At 48.1% G+C, this 23156-nt stretch overlaps 1 protein-coding gene across 2 annotated transcripts in view; it reads left to right on the plus strand.

Annotated features, from left to right (window-relative positions):
- RNF213 (ring finger protein 213) overlaps positions 1 to 23156 on the plus strand; it is a 49715-nt gene that overhangs the window by 10315 nt on the left and 16244 nt on the right. The window contains exons 11-40 of one of the 2 annotated variants that reach the window (XM_021415070.1): positions 74 to 285; positions 880 to 935; positions 1177 to 1330; positions 1850 to 2008; positions 2661 to 2759; positions 3534 to 3656; positions 4019 to 4199; positions 4814 to 4987; positions 5248 to 5406; positions 5698 to 6302; positions 6601 to 6766; positions 7387 to 7604; positions 8140 to 8280; positions 8523 to 8684; positions 9119 to 10259; positions 10667 to 10860; positions 11231 to 11383; positions 12054 to 15644; positions 16181 to 16317; positions 16629 to 16724; positions 17097 to 17215; positions 17420 to 17542; positions 18319 to 18398; positions 19230 to 19377; positions 19741 to 19876; positions 20315 to 20503; positions 20951 to 21090; positions 21500 to 21654; positions 22015 to 22227; positions 22599 to 22780. In XM_021415070.1, coding sequence (XP_021270745.1) covers positions 74 to 285; positions 880 to 935; positions 1177 to 1330; positions 1850 to 2008; positions 2661 to 2759; positions 3534 to 3656; positions 4019 to 4199; positions 4814 to 4987; positions 5248 to 5406; positions 5698 to 6302; positions 6601 to 6766; positions 7387 to 7604; positions 8140 to 8280; positions 8523 to 8684; positions 9119 to 10259; positions 10667 to 10860; positions 11231 to 11383; positions 12054 to 15644; positions 16181 to 16317; positions 16629 to 16724; positions 17097 to 17215; positions 17420 to 17542; positions 18319 to 18398; positions 19230 to 19377; positions 19741 to 19876; positions 20315 to 20503; positions 20951 to 21090; positions 21500 to 21654; positions 22015 to 22227; positions 22599 to 22780 — 9406 coding nt within the window. Of the gene's footprint in view, positions 1 to 70; positions 286 to 879; positions 936 to 1176; positions 1331 to 1849; positions 2009 to 2660; positions 2760 to 3533; positions 3657 to 4018; positions 4200 to 4813; positions 4988 to 5247; positions 5407 to 5697; positions 6303 to 6600; positions 6767 to 7386; positions 7605 to 8139; positions 8281 to 8522; positions 8685 to 9118; positions 10260 to 10666; positions 10861 to 11230; positions 11384 to 12053; positions 15645 to 16180; positions 16318 to 16628; positions 16725 to 17096; positions 17216 to 17419; positions 17543 to 18318; positions 18399 to 19229; positions 19378 to 19740; positions 19877 to 20314; positions 20504 to 20950; positions 21091 to 21499; positions 21655 to 22014; positions 22228 to 22598; positions 22781 to 23156 lie in introns of those variants that run through there. The other variant, XM_021415069.1, reaches the window with a different exon arrangement.

Raw genomic sequence — 23156 nt, forward strand, 5'->3', positions numbered from 1 at the left:
CAGAAGAAGAGCTCCCTGCGGGCTCCATCAGCCTTCACCCTTTTGTACCGTGAGAACGTGAAGGCTTTGTTTTGTTCTCCATCCAGGCGGACCCTACTGCAACTCATGAAAGAGAAGAAATACTTGATGGAATTTGATCCGACTCTGGTCAAAGCGTGGATGTGCGTGCTGCCCGCGGAGGACCTCCCTGAATTTATTGAAGACTTCTCCGTTGATATATTGGTTGCCCTTCAGGGTGTTTCTTACAGGCTGCAGAACGCTGACCCTTCGTGCAAGAAGCATGAGGTTTGTCTTTTTATTGCTTTATCCAGTGAGGGATAGAGGGGAGGAAATGTGATTGGTAATGAATCAGAGTGCAAAAAGCTTAAAACGTAGCTAAAGACAAGCTGCTCTGAAGCGAGGTGAGAGGGCGTGTGTGAGCAAAAAGTGATATTGGAATAGAGGAGAGATCTGCCTGCCTACCTGGCTTTGCTCTTAGTTACTGATGGCGAATACTTTCCTCCTGAGATCCCTCGGTGTGCTGCCTGAAGCTGGTTTTCTGCGCGCTCCTTGGGGATTTGGGCAGCAAGGCGCTGATGGTGTCCGATATTCTCCTGCCTGTTGTGAAAAACGTGTGTGTTTGTGTGAAGGCAATAGGGATTTCTTATTGCATTTAGTGGCAATTAATTTTCAAGCCCTAGACTGTAAGAAGCGTGGCTGTTGTTTAGACAAATAACGGTCTCCTATGAGTTGAATCTGACATCCAGTAAAGCATTTCAGCAATTTCATTGTATAAGGGCATTGGAGAACTCCTTCTTTCACCATGTCCTCCTCAATTAACGAGAAACCAGTCCATAGAGGCCCTTTCTCAGTATAATATTTCTCTCTCTTTACTCTTAGGTAGTAGAGAAGCTTGTTAAGACGCTGTTGTGCGCGCTGGATGGCGAACACGCCAGGTAACTGAAGTGCCTGAGCTCTCTGGTGCCTGTTGCGTGGGGTTATATGCTTACAGCTTGAGTGTGCGCATTGAAATCTGTGAACAGAAGCATCCGACATTTTTATACCTCTGTCAAATGGAAGGATTTCTTTTTTTTAAAGCCTGCCTGGGGGAAGGCTTGCTAATTGACGTGCTATGTAAGATTTATTTATTTTTTCTACTGAACAGAAGATAAATTCTCCTTTATTCCTGTCCTCCAGAGCTCTGCCGGCTCACTCGTGGCGGTCCTGCTTGACCCTGTGCCTCAAGCTGCACGAGAGTGTCTGCAGGCGCATGAAGCGGGTGCTGGAGTTCAGGATTCCTGCCACTACTGCTAAGATGATTTCAAAGGCTGCCGAACTTCAGCCCAAAGAAGTGAGTGCCAGGCAGCCATTCGTGGGTTGTCACGAGTGGAGTATCTGGAAACGTGACAAAAATGGTACAACCAGCTGGTTTCAGATCGTGTCTGTTCTCATTTTTGGAAACCCCGGTATGCTAAATAAACAGAGAAAGTGGTGTGTCCGAAGAGGTGTGAAATCACATAATGATTTCAAATCTTATAGTTAAAAACAAGATGAAATGCTTAGACTTGCTGTCGTGGGTTCCTTTCTGTCTGTTCGTTGTTTTTTTTTTTTTTTTTACTTGTTTGTATTTTGGAGGGTGGGGGATGTTTCTCCTCTTTATGTTTGCTTCCTGGAATGGAAACTGATAAGCACGGGCTGTTTGTAAGCCTTGCATTTGCAGCCTCTTTCTCGCTCTTACTCAGTTGCTGGGGGGGTTGCGCCCAGCACATGTGGGTGTCTGATGCATAGGGGTCTTCTCTTTTAGAAATATTCACTTCGTATCAGTTGCTGTAACTGATCTTCCTTTTTTTTTTTCCCCACTTGTGTGCAGCAGGTTCTGGGCAATGAAACCACTCTGCAAAATCCCTTGGTAGAAGCATTCAGCGAGGCTCTAGGACACACTCAAACCTGGTTCAGAAATGCTCTAAGCCAGAAGTTGCTGAAAGCACGCCCCCAGCACGTGATGTTCGCTTTTAATGCTGAACCTGAGGTTTGTCATCTTCTGATAATCGGAGTAAAAATATTTTACTGTAGCTTAACCATATAGTCCAAGTGTAGTGGTTCTCTGCTGAGGACCATAGCTGCTGCAGCTGGGTAGGAGGTGAGGCGGAAAGAGGCAACACAACAGCTGAAGCGTATCACAAGCTGAGATGCTTTCCAACCCAACAGTTTTTAAAGCAGCTCAGGAAAGGGCTACATTAGGTGCTTGGGGGCTCATCTTATTTGTGGCTTTTTCTCTGCTGCTCTGAGGGGCGGTGCTGGGATGATGAGCTGCCCCTTGCTGGGGTTGAGCTGGAGATGTTCTCTTGCTCGCTGTGCTGTCCTTCAGGCCTTCCAGCACCGAGCAGCTGCTTACAGCCTCAGCCAGGTGCTGCAAGCCCTCCCTGGGGCAGGTTCCAGCATCAAGGTGGGAGCAGTTTGTCCACGTCTCCTGTAGTAACAGGGGCGTGTTGGAGCTGTTTGGGCTCAAAGATCACATTCTGCAGCTCTGGAAGTGATCATTTCCTTTAGAATGGAAACATCTGAGAGGGCTGCAGACTGAGGAGCATGGAGTCTTCTCTTCAGCGTAGTGGTGTTCTCTGTCACTTGAATTTTAACTCTCAGCACTTGGTGTTCTGGGTTTGTTTGCTTCTCGCCTACAGGCCTGGGATGAGTTTGTGAAGATCAGCTTTCCAGATGAGCAGTTCACTGGGAGGTGGAAGAGCACTCTACTGGCGGACTTGAAGGAAAGAATTCAGGAGGTGCGGGGAGCTGTGGGGGACGGCTGCCTGCCTGCGGGCCGAGCCCAAAGGGAATGGACAGTTTTCTCCTGTGCCTGGGGATTAAATTCTAGAGCCTGAATGGGTACATGAAAACACGGAGGCTTTGGCCATCAAAATGGCCATTGCTGTTACAGACCGTGTTCTGAAGGCTCAGAAATTGGGCGTGAAATCTGTACTCCTGGGGTCAGACTCCCGGGCGCTGCTAGCCTGGCTGCTGTCCTTCTGTTTCCAGCACTGACTGACGTCCTGTTGTTTTAAAGGAAATAGTGCACTTTGAGCAGTTACCACCCCATTAATTGTAAGGAGTAGGAAGTGTAAACTACCACCCAAGGACTCACAGAAGCATTCATCATGTAGATACTGTTGTCTAGTCTCTCAGTTCCATGCACTGCGTAGGTCCCTTTGAAATTGAGCCTTTTTATCTCCTCATCTGCTTTTTCTACGCTGGCTGTAAAATAATTGAAGCTGTTGGTTTTCCATTAGAAAAAAGTAATTCCTGATGGAAACTCGGATAGGAGAGATACTTAGTAATCATGTGTTTTAGAAGGAAACACTAGGAGATTTTTCCACCATTTATGCTTAATCTTTTCCAGTCCCTGGTATGTGATGCAGGGCCAATGCTTGGTTCCACTAGGAAACTCATATGCTTGGCTTAGTTCCTAATGTTGTCTTGACAGCAGCTCTCTTGCATGCATTCAGAAAGAAAACTTTGGAAATGTAAAGCTGATGAGTAATCTCTCTTTTACCCCATAGGAGTTTCCAGTTAACCGGATCTTAGCTTACTGCTGTCAGCACAACCGACTTCGAGGTCTGGACTGTTCCATTGGCTGCTGCTTCGAAAACTGCGCCATAGAGGCTGTTACTGCAGCTTGCCAGGTATTGCATTTTCCCTCAAGGCAGGAAAAGCCTAACTTTCTCTCGCAAAGAAATCCTCTATAGGGATGCATATTGTGATGGAAGGAGAGTTGCACTATCTTTTTCTGATGGCTTGCTGTGGGCTGTTAGTTTAAACTGACGAAAGAGCACGGCCAACAAATCAGGGTCCACTTCTACGAGGCCCATGAAAAATGTTTGTAGTGCTCACCACGTCGTGGCTTCTTGCATCAGTCACATCCCATGGCTTTTTTGGAACGTGCCTCAGCACTGGAATGGTGACTTGAAGTCAGCGCCTGGTGATTTCCCAGCACAATCCAAACCACTGATGTACTCCTTCCTTCTGTCCCGTGTGCTTTGTGCAGACCCAGAGCAGCCTCCTTGATATGATCTCTTCCTACAACATGGACCAGTTCAGCCAGCTCGTGTCAACTATCATTGTGAAGTCGTGGCCCAGAAGGATTGAGCATTCTCAGGACAATTTTGATGAGATTTTGCACCACTTGCTTACGTGGCCTGACATCAAGCATATCTTCAGCTTTAATGGTATGCCTCTGTTAGTATTACATACAGGAGTCTATGAAGGGCTGTTCTCTGCCTTGCCATTCGTAGCCTTCCCTTTGCTGGGCAGGAAATGAATATATAAAATTTTTTCCTGCTGTGAGGTGAGGAATGGAACAAAACTCCAAGTATTCAGCCTGTTGTTGGAGAGGAAAGGCTAAGGAGGGGGAACCAGTGTTCCTCCCCTGCTAACCTGCTGCAGCTACCTCAGGATTTGCCCTGACTGGCTGAGTCTGTACATCACATTGTTTTGTAGGACATAACTTGTTGCTCTCCAGAGTTCTAATAGGTTTCAGCTGCATAAAAATGCAGGTCTTTGTCATGGGAATGGATTGAAGTGGTGTGTGCTTTCCCCATGGGCTTGGGGTGTGGGATCTCGGTGGGAAGGTATCTGAACTGCTGTCCTGAGGTCCTGGCAGTTTCTATTGTGGTAGATGTGAAGGGTTGGAGGATGCTGTGATGAGTTCATAGGCTTTTTGATGGGGATTCAAATGGGAAATTGAAGAACTCTGTTTTATGGCATTAAATAATTATCGCTTCTGCCTAATTTTTGTAAAGCAAGACTGATCTAGGCTTTACACACTTTGTTTCTTGAACAGGAACAAACACAAAGCTCCAAGAACAGCTTACAAAAGAAGCAAGAATGGTAATGGCCACAGCAGACTCTGTGTTCACGAGTGTCACCAGTGACCTCCAGAAAGGGATTATCCTCATCAAACATCTGGAAGAGATTTTCCAGCACGAGAATCAGTTTGTCTTTATCTGGGAGCTAAGTAAGAGCTCTGCTCAACGGTGGCCTTGTGCATCGTTGCAGTGACTGATGGCATGCTCTGTTAAGCTCACTTCAGTGATTAGTAATACTAATTAGATGCTTCAGTGTTTAATAGTACTGCTGTCGGCTATGTTATTTGTGTAGAGCTCGCAGCTTGTCCTGCCTGCATTTCAGTGTTCGTGGCTGTGCTGATCCAAACCTGGGCTATGGGTGCGGAGGGGGAAGTGTCCTCCTGGTGACTACAGATGGGTTTTCTTTCAGAGCACAAGCAGCTGTTACAAGGGGAAAAAGAACGGCTCCAGGGAGAACTGAAAGAAGTGCTGCAGAGGAGGCGAGAAGAAGTAACGCACATCACAGGAGAGAAAAAAGCAATCGGAACCTTTCTGAGCATGTGTAGGAAGGTGCAGGCGTCTGTGACAGGTAGCGTTCTGGGGAAGTGGGTTTTCAAGTGGCAACTCCAGAAATTGCAGTTTTCATTGAAAACTACTGACCTTTGAAAATGGGTTTTATTCTAAACTATAGCAAGAATGTGGAGGGATGGGGGAAGTAAACCTGGAGCATCTGGGGCCATGGGTGAGCACTCGTGTGTCAATGGTGTTTGTAGGGGCCCGCGTGGCCCGATGTGTCGCATCTGGCACCATGGAGGATTAGATGAAGTAAGACTGATGTGGGCTAGGCACCTGACCTCTGACCTGTCTCTCTATTTTAAAGTGAACGTTGGTGAAGTGGATCTTCAACACTCGGAAGATCTTCGCTCGAAAAAACTGAATAGAGTTGTGAATGTGGGGCAGAGACCCATACAGACCTACTACACCCTGAGCCAAGAGCTGAAAGAATGTGCCCAGAAAATGCACGCTTTTAAAGATAGCCTGATCTTCCAGCAGTTCTGGGAAGAAGCTGCCGTGAGAGCAAGAGAGGAGTATGATAGTTCAGGAGAGGCGTATGATAGTTCAGAAGAGGAGGAGGTTGTTCCTGTAATAGACCTTAATGATGTTTTGGAGGACCTAATCTCCCCTTGTTTTACAAACTACGAGAAGCTGTATGATGATCTCAGATCTGGAAGTCTCACTCTGTCTGCAGTGGATAGAATTTTTCAGGAGTTCACGAATCATCCCGAAGATATCAGAGCAGAACTGAACATCATCTGTGAGCTTCGGCCTGGGGAAGACAGAGGCTGGGTTGGTCAGAGACTCCAGCAGATCCAGCAATATCACGAAATGCATTTAACTTTTGATGCTGCGAAGATTATTGCTAACGTCAAGGAGATTTTAAACCTCTCCGGTGACTTCAGCGTCCTGGAAAGTTTGCTGTACATGGTAAGTATTCATTCTTTCAGCTCTGTGCTGTCAGGGTGTTGGCTGGAGAGTTTAGTAGATCAGAACCTTCTAGGAAGCCTGTCCTGATCTGTCAAGCCATTCTCTGCCCTACAGTACTTACTGGGGATAACTGAAGCGTGCGAACAAAGTGCTTGTGTGTAATCTTTCTTAAAAGGGAGGAGATGTATTCATCTGGTGTTTGGGGTATGGCCTTGCAGAGGGCTTTCCTTTCCCTTGGAAAACAGGCTGTATTTCCCATGCCCAGAGTGAACGTTTGTTCCTACTGCTTGCTTTGTAGACAGAAAAGCTCGAATCACACAAGATGCAAAAGCTGGACTTCATCAGCTCTGAGCTCATACACGCCAAGGAACTTTTGCAGGGGATCACTGTGAACCGTCGGGAATGTCTGAGGGAGCTGGCCCAGCAGAAGGAGTTTGTCTGCTGGGTCAGAGAAGCACTGAAAGGTGCGTGCTGCTCACCCCGACATGAGGCAGATGGTAGCAGAAGGGATGCTAGTTTGTGTGGGGGGCAGGAGGAATGCCATGTCCCTAACCCATCTGCTTTGTGCGTTCACGGCTTCTGGTATTACAGTTACCAGCATCCCTCGTGGGTTTCAGCATGGAACGTGTGAAGTATCCCCTGTAAATATGCCACTCTAGTCTTGTGCTGCACACAGTAGCTACCCTGCCAGACAGCAGGGCTTGGTCTGAGGACTGTAATTGCTGCCACTATTCAGCTCAGGCTGGTTGCTGAAGAGAACAGAGGCCGTCCATGTAACAGGGTGGCAGCAGGCTGATGGATTCTGTGTCTGTTGGCTCAGTTGTCTTACACTGACACAGACACGTACCCCTTCAATCCTGGCTGCGAGCCTGTGCTATTCATGGCAATGCAGATAGAAAGCAGGGCCAAGGATGCCATGGGTGAAAACCCAATGAAGGTGGTGGTGGTGGTATGGGTGGAGGAAAGTTGCACTGGAGATTTTGTTCAGAGGCATTCATTCTGCGTCTTCTGTGAAAGAATGACATGTGGAATTGTGGTCAAACCACCTAATTCATTGCTTATACATGTGTTTCTCTCATTTAAGATATGAATGAGCTGAAGGTCTTTGTGGACTTGGCCTCCATTTCTGCTGGGGAGAATGACATGGATGTGGACCGTGTGGCATGTTTCCATGACACAGTGCATGGCTATTCTTCCCTGCTCTACGAGCTGAGTCAAGAGTCAGGGTTTGATGGCTTCATGCAGTGCTTGAGAAAGCTGTGGCGAGCCCTGGAGACGGATGAGAATCTTCCCAAAAAAATGGTGAGTTCTGCTAGAGCAGGTCCTCTCTGCATCCTGTTGTGTTCCTGCCTCTTAACAGTGGCTCAAAGATTGTGCAGCAAGCAGGCTTTGCAGCAGCTCTTGTTATTGGAAGGAAAATATCTTATGTTCACGTGGCACAAAAATTCACTGCAGCAACTGTTGCTGGTGTAGCACAGATTTCTCCAGAGTACTACCAAGGCTTTCAAGCGCGACATGGTGTAGCTTTGCTCTTTTAAAGAGTTTGAATGATGATGCAGAAGAGGGAAGGCAAATGACTGGGAGCTCTACTTCATTCTTTGCAGCAGGGCAGCTCTACAGTAAGAAGCTCTGAAGTGCTACAGGTTCTGTTCTGCAGCCCTAAGTGTTGGTAAAGAACAGCTGTGCTGAAGGATTGGGCTGTGACCCTTTCTTCCTTCCCCATCCTGAAGTTCTCTGAAGCCAGCCCAAGCTGTTTCCTCCCGAACACAGATATAATCCTGGAAAGAAATGCAAAGTCAGAGTGATAAGGGCAGTGCCGTGTCTTCTCTCCCCACAGCGTGCTTCAGCTCAGCACTTGGAGTGGTTGAAAACAGTGAAAGAAAGCCATGGGTCCGTGGAGCTGTCGTCACTGTCACTGGCAGCCACCATCAACAGCAGAGGAGTGTACATCCTCAGAGCACCGGCTGATGGCAGGAAGGTGAGGCTGCTTCTCTCTGCTTGAGCTGCTGCCGTGTCAGACTGCTGTTTTCTGAATATCACCTGCAGACAACGCTGCTGGCATGTCAGTGACTGTCAGAAATGTGCTGTAATTTCATCGCCACTTTGCGTGGTTTCTCTTTGAAGTCTGATGGCTCTTAAATGCTCTTCTTGCTGGGCACGGCACTGCCTCAGCAGCGGAGCCTCACTGCACATCAGCACTGATGACTTACTCTCTGGCAGGTTTCTTTGGATAATGTCCTGCACCTCACCCTCCTGGAGAGCTCTGAGGATCACAAGCCATCGTGGAAATACTCTCTGGCAGAGCTTCGTGAACTGCAGAACAAACTGATGCTCATGTCAGCAAAAGGGGAGCAAGGCCTGGAGGTGGAGAAGTTCTCCGAGGTCAGATTTCAAACCCAGTGGCTTATTGAAGCTGAGGTTGCGTTTTGCTTGAATGTCAGCTTTTAGAACTGTGATTTACAGCTGAGTTCTGGGGATGGGTAGTAGCAGACATAAATACTTCTATCTTTTTTGGTTCCCTGTTAGAGGAGAAATAAGCTGGAAGTGGAATATGGGATTAGCACCGTCATCTTCTGTCTGCATTTAGGATGCTGCTGGCTGAGAGGATCGCTGTACTTGTATGAAATCTCTTGGTTTCTACACAGCCTTTCTGGGGATGTTGCAGTTGAACCCCCTCCAGGGAGCCTTTTGTTACTGTACAGGGCCTGACATACCTGGCCTGGCACAGAGCCTTTGTAATTGAAAATCTTTTGTGTGGTTTTGCTGGCTGGGACTTGGTAAAATCAATGTGTGTTTTGTTTTTTTTCCTCACACAGACCTTTTCCAGTGTCCAAAGACTTGCGCAGGCCTTCATAGACCTTTATTCAGCAGGGAACATGCTCTTCCGCTCCTGGCTTGCCCATGTACACTGTTCACCGAAAAGCGAGTTGTGTGTCCTCATAGACTTCACTCTGAGACTGATCCCGGTGCTAGAAGGGCAAGGAGATTTGGCAGATGTGCTCCCCGGCCTCTGCAAGACAATGGAGAGCTTTCTGGAGAGGTGGCAAAGCTTCATGTCTAAGAAGCGATTCGAGCATTTCTACTTGAACTACTACACTGCTGAGCAGCTGGTCTACTTGTGCACAGAGCTGGGACAGGGACAGCCCAGCCAGAAAGCCCTGATGATGCTTTCGTTCCTAAAATGTAACTGCACCGCGGAGGATGTCCTTAGAGCCTCTGAAAGCCACGAGCCCCCCAGCTCAAGGAAGGCTGTTTCTGACTTACCTGTGCTGCTGGATGAGGAGAGGGATCTGACCACCTGCTTGGAGTGCATCTGGGAGTGCTACATGAGCAACATGGGTGCCTTCCTTCCCAACTGCCTGGATGTCGACACGCTTGGTGCGTGGCTGAAGAGCCTGGCCAGCTGGGAGAGGGAGTGTGTCACCAGGGACTTCCCCCAGGATCTTCTGCACATTGGTCAGCCCAACCTCATCACGTGCCCTCGCTCGGAGGTGCTCACTTCTGCTCTGGCTATTTACATGAACAGCCCCAGGCAGCCCCTCCCCACTTTCGATGAAGTTCTCCTGTGCACTCCTCAGACCACTGCTGAGCAAGTGGGACTCTTCCTGAGGAGGTGCCTCGTTGCCGGCAGTGAAGGAGAGAAAATTTACACCATGCTGTTTGCAGACGAGCTGAGCTACGATGTCAGCTGCCGAGCAGAGGAGCTGTTCCAGCAGCTGCAGCATTACAACAGCAACTATCGCCTCATCATTCTGTGCAACTGTGAGAGGGAGCACTGCTACATCCCTTCTGTCTTCAGCCAGTACAAAGTGCACATGATACCCCAGAGACCGCTAGCTGAAATCCAGCAATACCTTCAGCACCACTACAGCGTTGCTCAGCCTTCAAACTCAGCTGCTTGTGTGTTCAAGGGCAACACGTGTGTTGGGATTGTGTCCTCTAAAAGAGCTGGTGTAGGTAAGAGGCCTCAGGCAAAGCGGGCTCTGCTGAGCATTGAAAACCAGAGTGGGGTTCACTTTGCCTGTTTTTCTGTCCTAAGTGTCTGGTCAGAGTGATTCAGACTTCAGCCAGTGGAGTGAGGTGACAGGCATCTCTAGAGCTGGTTTCTCTTGCTAATCTGACACCTCTCTCTTTCCACTGACATGCATCGTTAACACAAATTAGGCAGCTTTGATTCCGGGCTGCAACTTGCTACTGCTCTGACAAGATTTAGACTTTCTTCTTCTGGAACGTACTTCAGAAGCTTCAGGGATCTCAAAGGATATAGAGTACTCTAAGCATTTGACTTGCTTCATTCAGTTATGTCTGTAATATGATGTAGTTGATGCTGATTGATTTAATTCTCGTGGTTTTTATGATAACAGGGAAATCCCTCTATGTAAAGAGACTACACGAGAGACTGGAAGCACAGCAGCCTGACTGTACAGAGCTTCTGAAAACCATCAGGCTAATTGAGCCAGCAGTGGATGAAGATAAAGTGCTACAATCTCTTCTGCCTTTTCTGGAGAGGCAACAGCCAACAAAGCCCATGATATTCCATTTTGACATCACCTCTTCAGTAAGTTCACCTCTCCTACCTGCGCCTCTTTCTTGCAGAAGCTTTCTGTAAAGCTTTTGTTTCTTAGTAAGCCATTTAACTAGGACGTGTTTTATGATGATTGTGCAAGTAAGTAAAGGGCTCTTTACCATTGAGGTGGCTGAACATTGAAACAGGTTGCCCAGAGAAGTTGTAGAATCTCTGTCCTTGGAGGCATCAACACCTGACTAGACATGGTCTTGGACAGCCTGCTCTCACCAGGCCTGCTCTGAGCACTGGGGTTGTAGGGACCCTTCTTCAGAGGTCCCTTCCAGCCTCGACTCTTCTGTGATTCTGTGGAGTCATGATGAGTAAATAACAGGAAATGTCTTTGTCTTTATTCTAACAACAGGTACAAAGTGGAGTTCCAGAGTTTCTGTTCAAGCTCTTGGTTCTGCAGTATCTGGCAGATGCTAATGGCAATATGTGGCTGCGACAGAAGTGCCATCTGTATATCATTGAAATCCTTGAGGTGTCATCGCTGCCAAAGCAAACGGCAAGACATGTATGTACATCAGTGTTTGATCTCTTTGAATTTCTCAGTCATTTTGCACAGATGCTGGTATATAGCTGGACACAAGTTGTGAAGACTTTAGCAGTAAATATGGCTTAGAGATTCCCTGTTTGTATTGGGGTGTTGCACATCTCCATTACAAAGTGGTGCTTGTGGCATTGTATGAAATGATATTAAAACACAATAGAAAATTAGAGCTGTTGTGGTTTTCTTGGCTTATTCATTTTTGAAGGTCTGTTAGTCCAAGCTTCACTGGTACTGCTGTAACACTTATAGGAAAGGTAAAAGCACAAAATCCAATCTTCTTCAAGTTACTTTGTATGTTTGCAAGTACTAGAATATTTATACTCAAATAAGAACATTGCTCTTAGAACAGAAAAAGGATAAATACCAAGTTTCTTGGGTTGAATTTTCTTTTTCCTTGAAGTGGCTCTGAGAAGGGGTTGAGGTTAACAAAGGGCTGATGTTACAGGAAGGAGACTGTAGGGAATAGGATCACTGAAAACACGGGGGGGGGAGGGGAAATGTCATGGCTATGCAGGCTAGCTGCTGTTCTTTTAGGTCCATGATCTTAAGCAGGAATACTGTAAGAACAAATTAAAACAGATGAAGATTAGGGCTACAAGATTGTGATGAAATATTTTCCTTTCCTATATTCCAGATATCAGCGAGCCAGAAGTATAATTTCCTCGATGTGTTCCCTAAAGTAACATGCAAGTCTCCCAAGGAGGTACTAGAAATGGAGACACTTAGGAGACAGCCCCGGGATGCTTCAGACCCAGGAATGGACGAGGAGGAGTTCCATAGCGAGGCTTTCCAGAGACCTTTCCAGTATCTGAGAAGATTTGACAACGGGTACAATCTGGACACATTCTGTTATGAAGCACACTCTGTGGAAGGGAGCCCAGCAGAATGCCTGCAGCTTTTCCTCCTGCACTGCGGGGTCATGGATCCCTCCTGGTCAGAACTTCGAAACTTCGCATCATTTCTCAATGTTCAATTGAGAGACTGCGAAGCTTCCGTCTTTTGCAACCCTGAATTTGTCCAGGACACTCTGCAAGGTTTCAAAAACTTCGTTGTTACCTTCATGATTTTAATGGCAAGGGATTTTGCAACGCCCTCCCTACACATTTCTGATGAAAGTTCAGGAAGGCAATCCTTCAACCTAGAGAACGTTGACGAGGACGATCTTCTTCCTTTCCGCATTCGGAAGAAGTGGGAATCTGAGCCGCATCCATATTTGTTTTTCAATGGAGATCGTGTGTCCATGACGTTCATTGGTTTCCACTTTAAGCCCAATGAGGTTAATGGCGTTGATGCCATTAATCCTTTGAATGGCAAAGTTATCAAGAGGAACATCATGACTTCACAACTGTACAATGGCTTGTTACTCCAGAGAGTTCCCTTTGATATTTCATTTGATAGCTTGTCCCGTCTTGAGAAACTGGACAGACTTTGCATGGTTTTGGGAATCTCATACGTCACGGACCCTGATGAGACGTATGAACTCACGACAGACAACGTACTCAAAATCTTGGCTATTGAGATGCGATTCAGGTGCAACATCCCGGTTGTCATCATGGGGGAAACAGGCTGTGGGAAAACCAGGCTGGTGAATTTTCTGTGCAAGTTACGCAGAAGCTTTCTGGAGGTGGAGAACATGAAGCTTGTGAAAGTCCATGGAGGTACAACTGCAGAAATGATTTATGCCAGGATCAGGGAAGCGGAAGCCCTTGCTGTAGCCAATAAGAAGCAGCACGGGTTGGACACGGTCCTGTTTTTTGATGAAGCCAACACAACAGAGGCGGTGAGCAGCATCAAGGAAGTTCTGTGTGACCACACGGTGGAGGGGAAGCCTTTGGTCTCTTGCTCTGGCTTGCAGATCATAGCAGCCTGCAACCCTTACCGGAAGCACACCCCAATGATGATTCAACGCTTGGAATTAGCTGGGTTGGGCTACCGAGTCAAAGCAGATGAGACAAAGGAGAAGCTTGGATCTATTCCACTGAGACAGCTTGTGTACCGGGTCCACGCTCTCCCACCCAGCATGATCCCATTAGTGTGGGATTTCGGGCAACTGAACAACTTGACTGAAAAGATGTACGTACAGCAGATTGTTCAGAGAGTCACTGAGGATATCCAAGTGAACCAAGCTGAAGTGAAGGTGATTGCAGAAGTGCTTATTGTTTCCCAGCAGTACATGAGGCAGAGGGATGATGAATGTAGCTTTGTCAGCCTGCGGGATGTGGAGCGCTGCATGGAAGTTTTCAAGTGGTTTCACAAGCGCAGTGAACTGCTGCTGGGAGAATTGGAGAAGTACCTTGCAGAGAGGAGAGCTCCTAGGGGCCCCGAGAGAAACAACGTTATCTGGTCCTTAGTGCTAGCAGTTGGGGTCTGCTATCACGCATCCTTGGAAAAGAAGGAGGCATATAGGAATGCTATCAGCAAGGTCCTCCCAAAACCTTATGATACTCAGAAAAAGATTTTGGAAGAAATCAATGTGATGCAGGATTTATTCCTGAGTGGCGTGCACCTCCGCGACACCATAGCAAGAAACTTGGCCTTAAAGGAAAATGTCTTTATGATGGTCATCTGCATTGAGCTGAAAATCCCTCTTTTTCTTGTTGGGAAGCCTGGCAGCTCCAAATCCCTTGCGAAGACCATTGTCGCCGATGCTATGCAAGGCCAAGCTGCTCATTCAGATCTGTTCAAGGACCTGAAGCAAATCCATCTGGTGTCTTTCCAGTGCAGCCCTCTCTCTACTCCAGAGGGCATCATAGGCACTTTCAAGCACTGTGCTCGGTTCCAGGATGGGAAGAACCTGGAGGAGTATGTCTCCGTGGTGGTTTTGGATGAGATTGGGCTGGCAGAAGACTCTCCCAAAATGCCTTTGAAGACTTTGCATCCGCTTCTGGAAGATGGCTGCATAGATGATGACCCTCTTCCTCACAAGAAGGTTGGCTTCATTGGGATTTCCAACTGGGCTTTGGACCCCGCTAAAATGAATCGAGGCATCTTTGTCTCCCGTGGTGACCCCAGCAAAGAGGAGCTCATAGAAAGTGCAAAGGGAATTTGTTGCTCAGCACGGGGGGCTTTGCACAAGGTCGAACAGTATTTTCATCACTTTGCAAATGCATATGAAAAGATCTGCAAGGCCCAGGACAGGGAGTTCTTCGGTCTGCGTGACTATTACAGTCTCATAAAGATGTTTTTTGCTTTGGTGAAGAGCTCTAAAAGTGAGCCTACACCTCGAGACATAGCTGAAGTCGTTCTCCGTAACTTCAGTGGCAAAGATGATATCAATGCCTTGGAAATATTCACCTCGCAGTTACCGGAAAAAGAAGAAGTGAATGCTCAAGATATCAGTAGAATTGAGCTGATACGACAAAACATCTACAGCAGCAGCGAGGATGGTGATTGCAGGTACCTGCTTGTGTTGACTGAGAATTACGCAGCACTGCAGATCCTCCAGCAAGCTTTCTTCACTGCCCGGCAACAGCCAGAAATTATCTTTGGCTCCAGTTTCCCTAAGGACCAAGAGTACACCCAGATATGCAGAAATATCAACCGTGTGAAAGTCTGCATGGAAACGGGCCAAATGGTCGTGCTCCTCAACTTGCAGAACCTCTATGAAAGCCTCTACGATGCCTTGAACCAATACTATGTGTACCTTGCTGGCCAGAAGTATGTTGACCTGGGGCTGGGCACTCACCGGGTGAAGTGCCGGGTGCACCCCAAGTTCCGTTTGATCGTCATCGAGGAGAAAGACGTGGTGTACAAGCACTTCCCCATCCCGCTGATCAACAGGCTGGAAAAGCACTACCTGGATATCAGTACGGTCCTGGACAAGGATCAGAGAGAAACCGTGAAAGAGTTGAAGAAGTGGGTGCGCGACTTCGTTGCGGTCAACACGAGGGAGCACATGTTGGGCAAGCAGAATTACAGCCCTTCGGACGTGTTTGTGGGCTACCACTCCGATACCTGCGCCTCGGTGGTGCTGCAGACCACGGAGCGGCTGAAGGCGGCGTGTCCTCCCGGCCAGCTCACGGCACGCGTCAAAGCCGAAGCGCAGCTGGCGCTGCTCAACTGTGCCACCCCGGACTCCGTGATCCGTCTCTGCAACTCGGTGGGATTGTTCCAAGTCGGTTCTCTGGCCAACACGTACTTCAAGCAGCAGCAGCACTCGTCCTTTGCAGACTTCCTCCGGGCTCACATCCGCTCCGGGTCGGAGTGCCAGACGGTCTTCACGGAGGTGAGCGTCCCGCGGAGTCCTCTCAGAGCGCTCTGTGCCCGCGCTGGGGTTTTTAGTTTATGTCGCTACTGCTGCATTGTGGCCACGTGTGGGTAGCCTTGTTAACAGCCCTGCTGCTTAGGCGTGCGGAGGTGGGTGCTAGGTTTGGATTTGCTTTTGCCTTATGCCAGAACTGAAGAACTTCAGCTGAGATGGGCTGGGGAGTTTTTCTTTCTCCTGCCTCGCTTGGAGGGAGACAACGTGCTTTCCCTTGGGGCTGCGTGTGCTGTAGTGGAGGCATGCTATGGGGGCTGACGAGCCATTTCATAAAGCTTGACTGCTTCTCCTTAGCCCAGCACTGGCAGCGCCAAGCGACACTGCATCCAGCTACACAGCACTGGTCATGGGTTGGTGTAGCAGCCCATGCTGACAGTTTGCCTACTTGTGGGTCAGATAAATGGCTTTCAGGGTGCAAGATAGCAGCGTCTGGGGGTACAGGCATGTGAGTCTGCACTGCCTTCCTGAGCTGAGAACAAACCCGTGTCTTGCACTCCCAGGTCACCACCTTCTCGAGGCTCCTCACCAGTGCTGACTCTGCGTGTCTGGAGAGAGAAGTACAGGGTAAAGCACAAAGGCCTCAGATCCTGTTCCTGCAGCAGTTTGACACAGAGTACTCGTTCCTGAAAGGGATCCGGTGAGTCTGGTTTTGCATTATCTTGCAGTAGGCGGTCATGGGGGCGGAAGATGCATTGGCAGGACTTTGGGATAATGTGCTGAAAGGGGAGGCAGGAAGCCACGAGGTGCTGAGCTCGGTGCAAACTGGATTACTTCCATTGTACTGAGCGTGAGATTGGTTTTCGGAGGTGTACCACCCTTACAGGATGGGTTTCCTGACTTCTCCCTTTGCCTGCGGCAGCCAAAGCCAATCTGAAGTGACTGTCCCCAGTCTGTTATGTTTTGCTTTAACGCTTAATAACTTCTTTGAAATCCCCTTTCACTCTACAGAGATTTCCTTGAGGCCGCATCAGGAAATAAAGTCCTTATTATTCAGGCAGACTTTGAAGATGGCTCTCAAAATGCCCAGCTCGTCGCCTCGGCCAAGTAAGTTGCTTGTGAGGTGGTTCCCTGCTTGCTGTTCTGCATGGGGACTGCACAGCCTTGTTTGCTATTTCTGGGGATTTCAGAATCAGGAATGTGTAATCCTCTGTTAATACTGTAGTAGAAGGAAACTGGAAGCATTAATTGAATTTTGAATAATAATTCATAATCCAAGTCTAAATAAACCAGTCCTGGGCTGCCTTAAGCCATCAGATAATGCCCTGTGAAGTGCAAGTTCTTGCTCTTGGCTGTGTAATTGAGTAAAGGAAGTGGAATGACTTACGGAGAGCAGGGGAAAGAGAGTGCCCAGTCTAATGGAGGAAAGATTGGTGGCCTTGACTTCTGCCTGTCAGCAGCATTTCCCCTTTGTTGCAGATACACCGTTGTTAATGAAATCAACAAGGCAAACTTGGGAGAAGTCTCTGTCTTTGTTTACTTCATTATGAAGCTTACGCGGGTGGAAGGAGGAACATCGTACGTGGGATTCCACGGAGGTGGGTTTGGCCATCTGTGTCTGCTCGCTCTTCAAGCTTCAGGCAATCATACCAGAGCAACATTTCTCCAATTTGCCTTCCTTTCTAATGCTTCAGATCTGAAATCAGCGTGTCCTGCGACTTGTCTGAACTGCTCCCTCTATCCGTGGGGACTGGGTTCCCCGGGGCATGGTGTTACCATCGCTGTTTGTCTTGTGTCTGCAGGTCTGTGGCAGTCAGTGCACATAGACGACCTCCGCAGATCCAGGGACATGATCTCTGATGTGTCTGTCCTGCAGAACCTCACCATCAGCCAGATGCTCTGTGAGGATTTGGGTAAAACCGAAGGTGAGCTGTACGCCAGCTGTGCCAGCCAGTGGTGTCGGATGCTGGAGGGGAGAAATGGGGGGGATGCCACCCCAGTACTACACTTGGTACTGGGAGATGCTATGCTGGGTACAACCTATCTATTTCCACTCATGTAGGGAGCACCATGTGACCGTCAACTTTGTATTTCTGTTTCGTTTGTTTCTGTGAGGTTTTGGTCATCTTGTCTTTTCCCTGACAAAAATGCAGTATTTGCGCTGCTCACTCTGGGTGCTCTACGTCAGCACAGCAGGAAGCAGGTGCTGCAGCGTGGGGCCTGGAGTGCAGCCAGCGGGCACGTGGCAGCTCAGAAAAGGGCGTGCAAACGCTGCACACATCAGAGACCACTGCCAAGGAGCCACCCCAGAGAGCATCTCACTTGCACCAGCATACATTTGTTCATCTAAATCCACAGGAAGATTAGAAAAGATTTGCTTGCTTGCTTAGTTTTTCCTTAGATTCTTTTTCTTTTTGCTGTATTGCCTTACAGGAGGCAGAATATGGCTGCGAGGACACTGGAACAGCCTAGTTAGTGCATTAGTTCAATATTGCTGTTTTTTGGTTCTTGCTGCATAAGGCTTGACAGCCCCAGCAGCTCTAAGTGTGCTTAGAGAGATGGAGCTCAGCTACTTGTGCAGGTGATGGTGGATCTGACAGATGTTCTCCTGCTCTCGATGCAATCAGTAAATAAACTCTTACGTGACTGATGCAGCAGTGTGCTGCTTCTTTCTAATCAAAATTCTACACCTTGGATGCAGCTCTGCCTGTAAATGGAGAAGAAGAGGAGGAAAGTGAGGAGGAGGCTGAAGCATCAGTGCCAGAAGCAGAGCACTGTGAGGTCAGTTCAGGATATATTTGTTTGCTCCTCAGCTCTCTGCTCTTTTGTCACCCACAGGTGCAGTGTACCCTTTGCATCCACATTCAGTTAAAATCCATCAGGGATATTATTTACACTGAGAAATGTGGAGGAGAAAAAACGTGTCCCCTCTGCTGCCTGGTGAAAATTGGCATCCCTAACAAAGCAAACCAATTGCAGGACTTTATAATTCCTTAGTCATTTAGTGTTCCTAATTCTTAAAAAGAAACAAGAAACCAACCCCATATTTACAAGCTTCTGCTGTTTTGTGGACCTGGAACCTGAGAACTGTGGTTCTGAGCCTGCCATTCCAGCTGTTGGTGCCTTCTGTTGGATGGCTGTTGGAAACTGTGCTGGAGTTGGCTGCAGGCTTTGCTGTGGTCGTGTTAACACTGCCTTGTGCTCCTTAGGCAATGTGATTCTGAAGGATGCCCAGTACGAGGGTGACCGTATGTGGCTTTCACCCTTCTGATGCCTAAGGGTCTCCTAGGAAGGGTGTATATGCCCCAACCCAGCCAGGTTTATCAGTTCCACTTTCATTTGTGAACTGCTGAATCTTTACCCGTAGGAATTGGATCTTCACAGAAATGCTGTTTTACATGCCAGTGTAAAAGGCTACAGAAGACACAGTGTATGCTTGGTTGCAAAATAAGTACTTAAATTTGTCACCAAGGATAACAGGAGAACGGTGTTATGGGAAGCAAATGACACAGACTGTTTCTAGAGAGCACCATAATCCATAATAAGATGGATGTACTTGGGGCAAGGGAGTAAAACCAAATAATGAACTTTTTTGTCTCTGCTCCTGGGAAGGGTGAAGTCCTGGACATCGTTGTACTGCTGAGGAGCTGTGTACAAAGCGCTGTGGGGATGCTGCGGGACCAAAATGAAAACGTCAGTCGAAGCAGAAAGCGAATTGAGATTCTGCTCAGCCTGCTATCCAAAGAGAATGGCTTGAAAGGTACGTGCTCCCCTGTAGTGCAGCTGGTAGTGTCCCTGAGCATCCAGGGAGCCACCAAAACGTACTCGTGAACTCACTGGGGGCCTAAAGGTTGGATGGTTCTTGCTGTAGTGTAGAAAAGGTAGAACTCCCAGGCTGGTTCCTGAGAGTGTGTCTGTGCTCCAGCCTCACTACTTGAGTGGATGTAGGGCTTTGCTTGGACTTCTGACTCCTGGCTTTCTCTGGCTGTGCTATGTCTGGTGGCTAGTTGTTCCCCATTGGTTGGTTATTGAAGCAACTGTAAAGTGCTGTGCTTGCTGTGATATTTGTGCTTTGATCCAAGGCCAATAGAAGAGGAAGTACAAGTTACTCGTTGTTTTCTAGCCTCTTTCCTGAAGATGACGAGGGCTCGTCTCTCCAGCCTTTTGAAAAAGCAAGAAGAAAATTCCTTTCACCCCAAAAACTGGGTGCTTCGGGAGGCTTCCAACCTCAGTGCCCTGCAGGAGGCAGGCACCTTCAGGTGAGGACAGCAGCAGTATCTCATAACCTGCAGGCTTCCAAGAAAAGCTTGCAAATAGCAACGGTGCAGCAGGGACAGCAGCTCTGTGTAACTGGAATATTTGCAGTGTCAGCCTCCAGTCTGTGCTGGAATCTCTCTGAAGGCAGTTCTGCCCTCCCGGCTCCTGAAGGAGGGCAGCTTCCAGCTGAATGGGCTGTGCTGGAACAGGAGTGCTTGAGTGCACAGGGGCTCTTAGCAGATCAGTGGGATTACAGATGAGTCACAAAGGAGAAGCTTGGGGTTTTTCTTCCTTAATTTTTTTCCCCCTTCTTCCTTCAGAGGTAGGATTAGGACTCTCGTAAACCAATGCCCACAGTTTTTCAGGCCAACCACTTCTGACTTGCTGATGCCGTTGTTCACGTTCCCTCTGGGTTTCTCGGTCTCTTTCTTCCCCCCAAGGCACACCTTGTGGAAGCGAGTCCAAAAAGCGATCACTCCATTCCTGGCTCTCCTCATTGCTGTCATAGACAGAAATGGCAATCTGGAGCTGTTGGCCAGGCCAGTACCTGAGTGGGTGACAAACCTGTGGATGTTCATCTTCAGTGACACAAAACTTCTGACTGTCCCTTCTGGTGTGGGTAAAAACAGGTGAGCCCCTGGAGAGAGCAGCAGGAGGGCTTGGCTGGCAGCACTCAGACCAGTCCCACGCTGTCTCTAAATCTGCATGGGAGATCAACTCTTGGTTGCTCCCCAGTGCTGTGCCAAAGGCAGCGGGGCAGGCCTTGGTGACTGCAGAAGTCTCTTCTTTCTGCCTTATCCCTGTCACTCCTGGGCTTTGCTCTGCAGCTCTTGGCTTGCTCACACTTCTTACCCATCCCTTGAAGCCTATCTGTCATGCCACTGGAATCTTTTTGCTAGAGAACTCTCAGTAGATAGGTCCTAATGCTATGTAATTGGCATAAGGAGTCCTATTAATGAGCCTTTCAATTCTTTTCCCCTTCTAGGGCTGCTTTCTTGCTTTCTGGATCTTACTGTCTCTGTCTGAATGTTTTTCAAGCAAAAGCCCACTGTACTAATGATGTTTTAATCTCCTAGTTCTCAAACAGAGATAATTCTGGTGCAGAACAGCATGACGGTGTCTGCTGATGCTGGGAATAAGATGCCCTTCAGCTGGAGGATAAAGGAGTATTTGGATGAGATGTGGTTGAAAGCTCAGTACATCCAAAACACTGAAGGTGAGCACTTGGCTTGTGCTTGTGACGCTCCGTGCATCTGCCCTGTGAACTCGGGTGTATCACTAGCACACGTTGACCTGTCCACCACTCTGGGATCACCTTCAGTCCCTCTATACTCACACAAGCCAGCAGAACTCTGTGCAGCCAGCTTTTCTTTCTGTTTCTCAGTATTAGCCTGTCTCGTGTCCTGAATGCTGTAGAAACACCACGAGTCGATGTGAAGGGCTGGTAAACATGGCACTGATGCTGCCTGGGCTGGGAAGGCCTGGCCTCAAATTCCTCGTTAGCACTCTGAGTGAGGGGGGTGCTGCGTGCACCAGTGATTGGGGTTAGGGGTCTGGGCAGAAGCTGCGTCAATCCCACCTTCCTCCTGACACGCAGAGCTTTTCTCTGCACTCTTGTTTTCCAGACCAAGCGGAGAATTTTATGGATATATTCCAGAAAACTGCCCTGGGAGAATTTATCTCTGCTCTGACCGAGGAAGAAAGGCAGGAGCTCTTCCAGTGCTACGTCATTGACTTCATTGTCCTGACCATCGGTGTTTCCTCCACAAAGGAACTGCAGGTCAGGGTCTGGAGCAGGGACTGCAAAACCCCTTGGCTGAAGAGGAGGGGGTGATGCCTGTGAACGTGCCATTCTGTGTCAGTCTTGCCTTTGCATTCAAAATCCTCCTCTCAGATGAGCAACGAGCTATCCCCAAAGCAGATGTTTGATACTGAATGGCTGCTGCAATTACTGAGTTCTTGCTCAGGAAAGCGCTTCCTTAGGAGCTCCTATAAAAATGCCCCCAACGTTTAAGGCTGCCTTCATCAAGTACTAATCACTTGCTTTCAAACAGTTTTGTATTTTAGCACAAATTATAAAAGTAAATCTTTTGGGTAAATTTTTTATTTTTATGTAACTTTTTTCTTCCTAACCTTCCAGTGCCTGCGAATTGCTTTCCTCTCCTGCATAGAGGAATGGAAGGCAGCTTCTCCCAGAAGACAGGAGGCAGTGCCATGCTTGCCTTGGGTCCACCTTGGATACAATCAGTTCAAGAGCCGTCTGCAGAACTTCTCTAGGATCCTGGCTGTACACCCCAGTGTGGTCGACCCCCTCCTTAACCTGAAGGAAGATGGAATGCCACATCCCGAGATGGTACAGTCATCACCAGGCATTTTGTGCTCCTCAGCCCTAGCAGAGAGCTGTCTTCATTGAACTCGTTTGTGTTCAGTGTCCTTTCGATTTCACGTGAAGCGGGAAGCACAAACTCAGACAGAATCCTCAGTATTAGGAACAGACAGCTATGTTAGCAGTCTTACCAGTTTAAATTAGTTTGCCATGCTTTTGTATCAGTTGGTAGGGTGTGCTAATGATCTGAGCCATGAGCATGGGAATCCTAGAGCTTAAGATCATCACGTAGGACGTTCTTCAGTGCTACATAGCAAAGCAGATTATGAGCCTTGGGCTCTCAGATAATTCTGAAATGTTGCTGCTGCATTATACTTACAGCCTGTGTGTGCAATTAGGTTTTAGACGTCGTAGCTGCAATTGTGTGTGCTGAAGAGCTGGAGAACAGAGTGCAGACAGCCCATCCGGAGACCTGGCTGCAGAAAGTGAAAAATCTTCAGATGCCCATTGAATTCATTTGCAAAGACAAGGCTTTACAGATGAGTGAGAGCTGGTGCTGCCAGCTGCTAAAACAACTCAAGTACGTACCACAGATCTGCTCACAGCCTTGATCTTTTGCCTTGCTGTTAGTGCAGGTTGAAAGCTGTTGTGGTGCTGCTTTTCTCAGATGAGAACTTTGCATACCTTCCCAGGTTCCAGCTCGTGAGGGTTATTATCAAGTGTCAGGCGCCAGATTGTTTTTCCTTTCGTTCCTAACACAGACACTCCCCTGAAGTCTAGCAGTGTTATCCAGTGCATTCCAGCTGCATTCTGAGCTAATTTAAAGCTTGTTAGTTTGATGCTGATCAGCAGTGTTTTCCCTCCTTTACTCCATTCATGTAAAGACGGAGATGGGGAACTTTGCCTCATCTGAGCAAGGAGATTGCTCTCACAAGACAGGCCAAGGGAGCTACACT

Source organism: Numida meleagris, chromosome 17, assembly GCF_002078875.1.
Source record: "Numida meleagris isolate 19003 breed g44 Domestic line chromosome 17, NumMel1.0, whole genome shotgun sequence".
NCBI lineage: Eukaryota > Metazoa > Chordata > Aves > Galliformes > Numididae > Numida > Numida meleagris.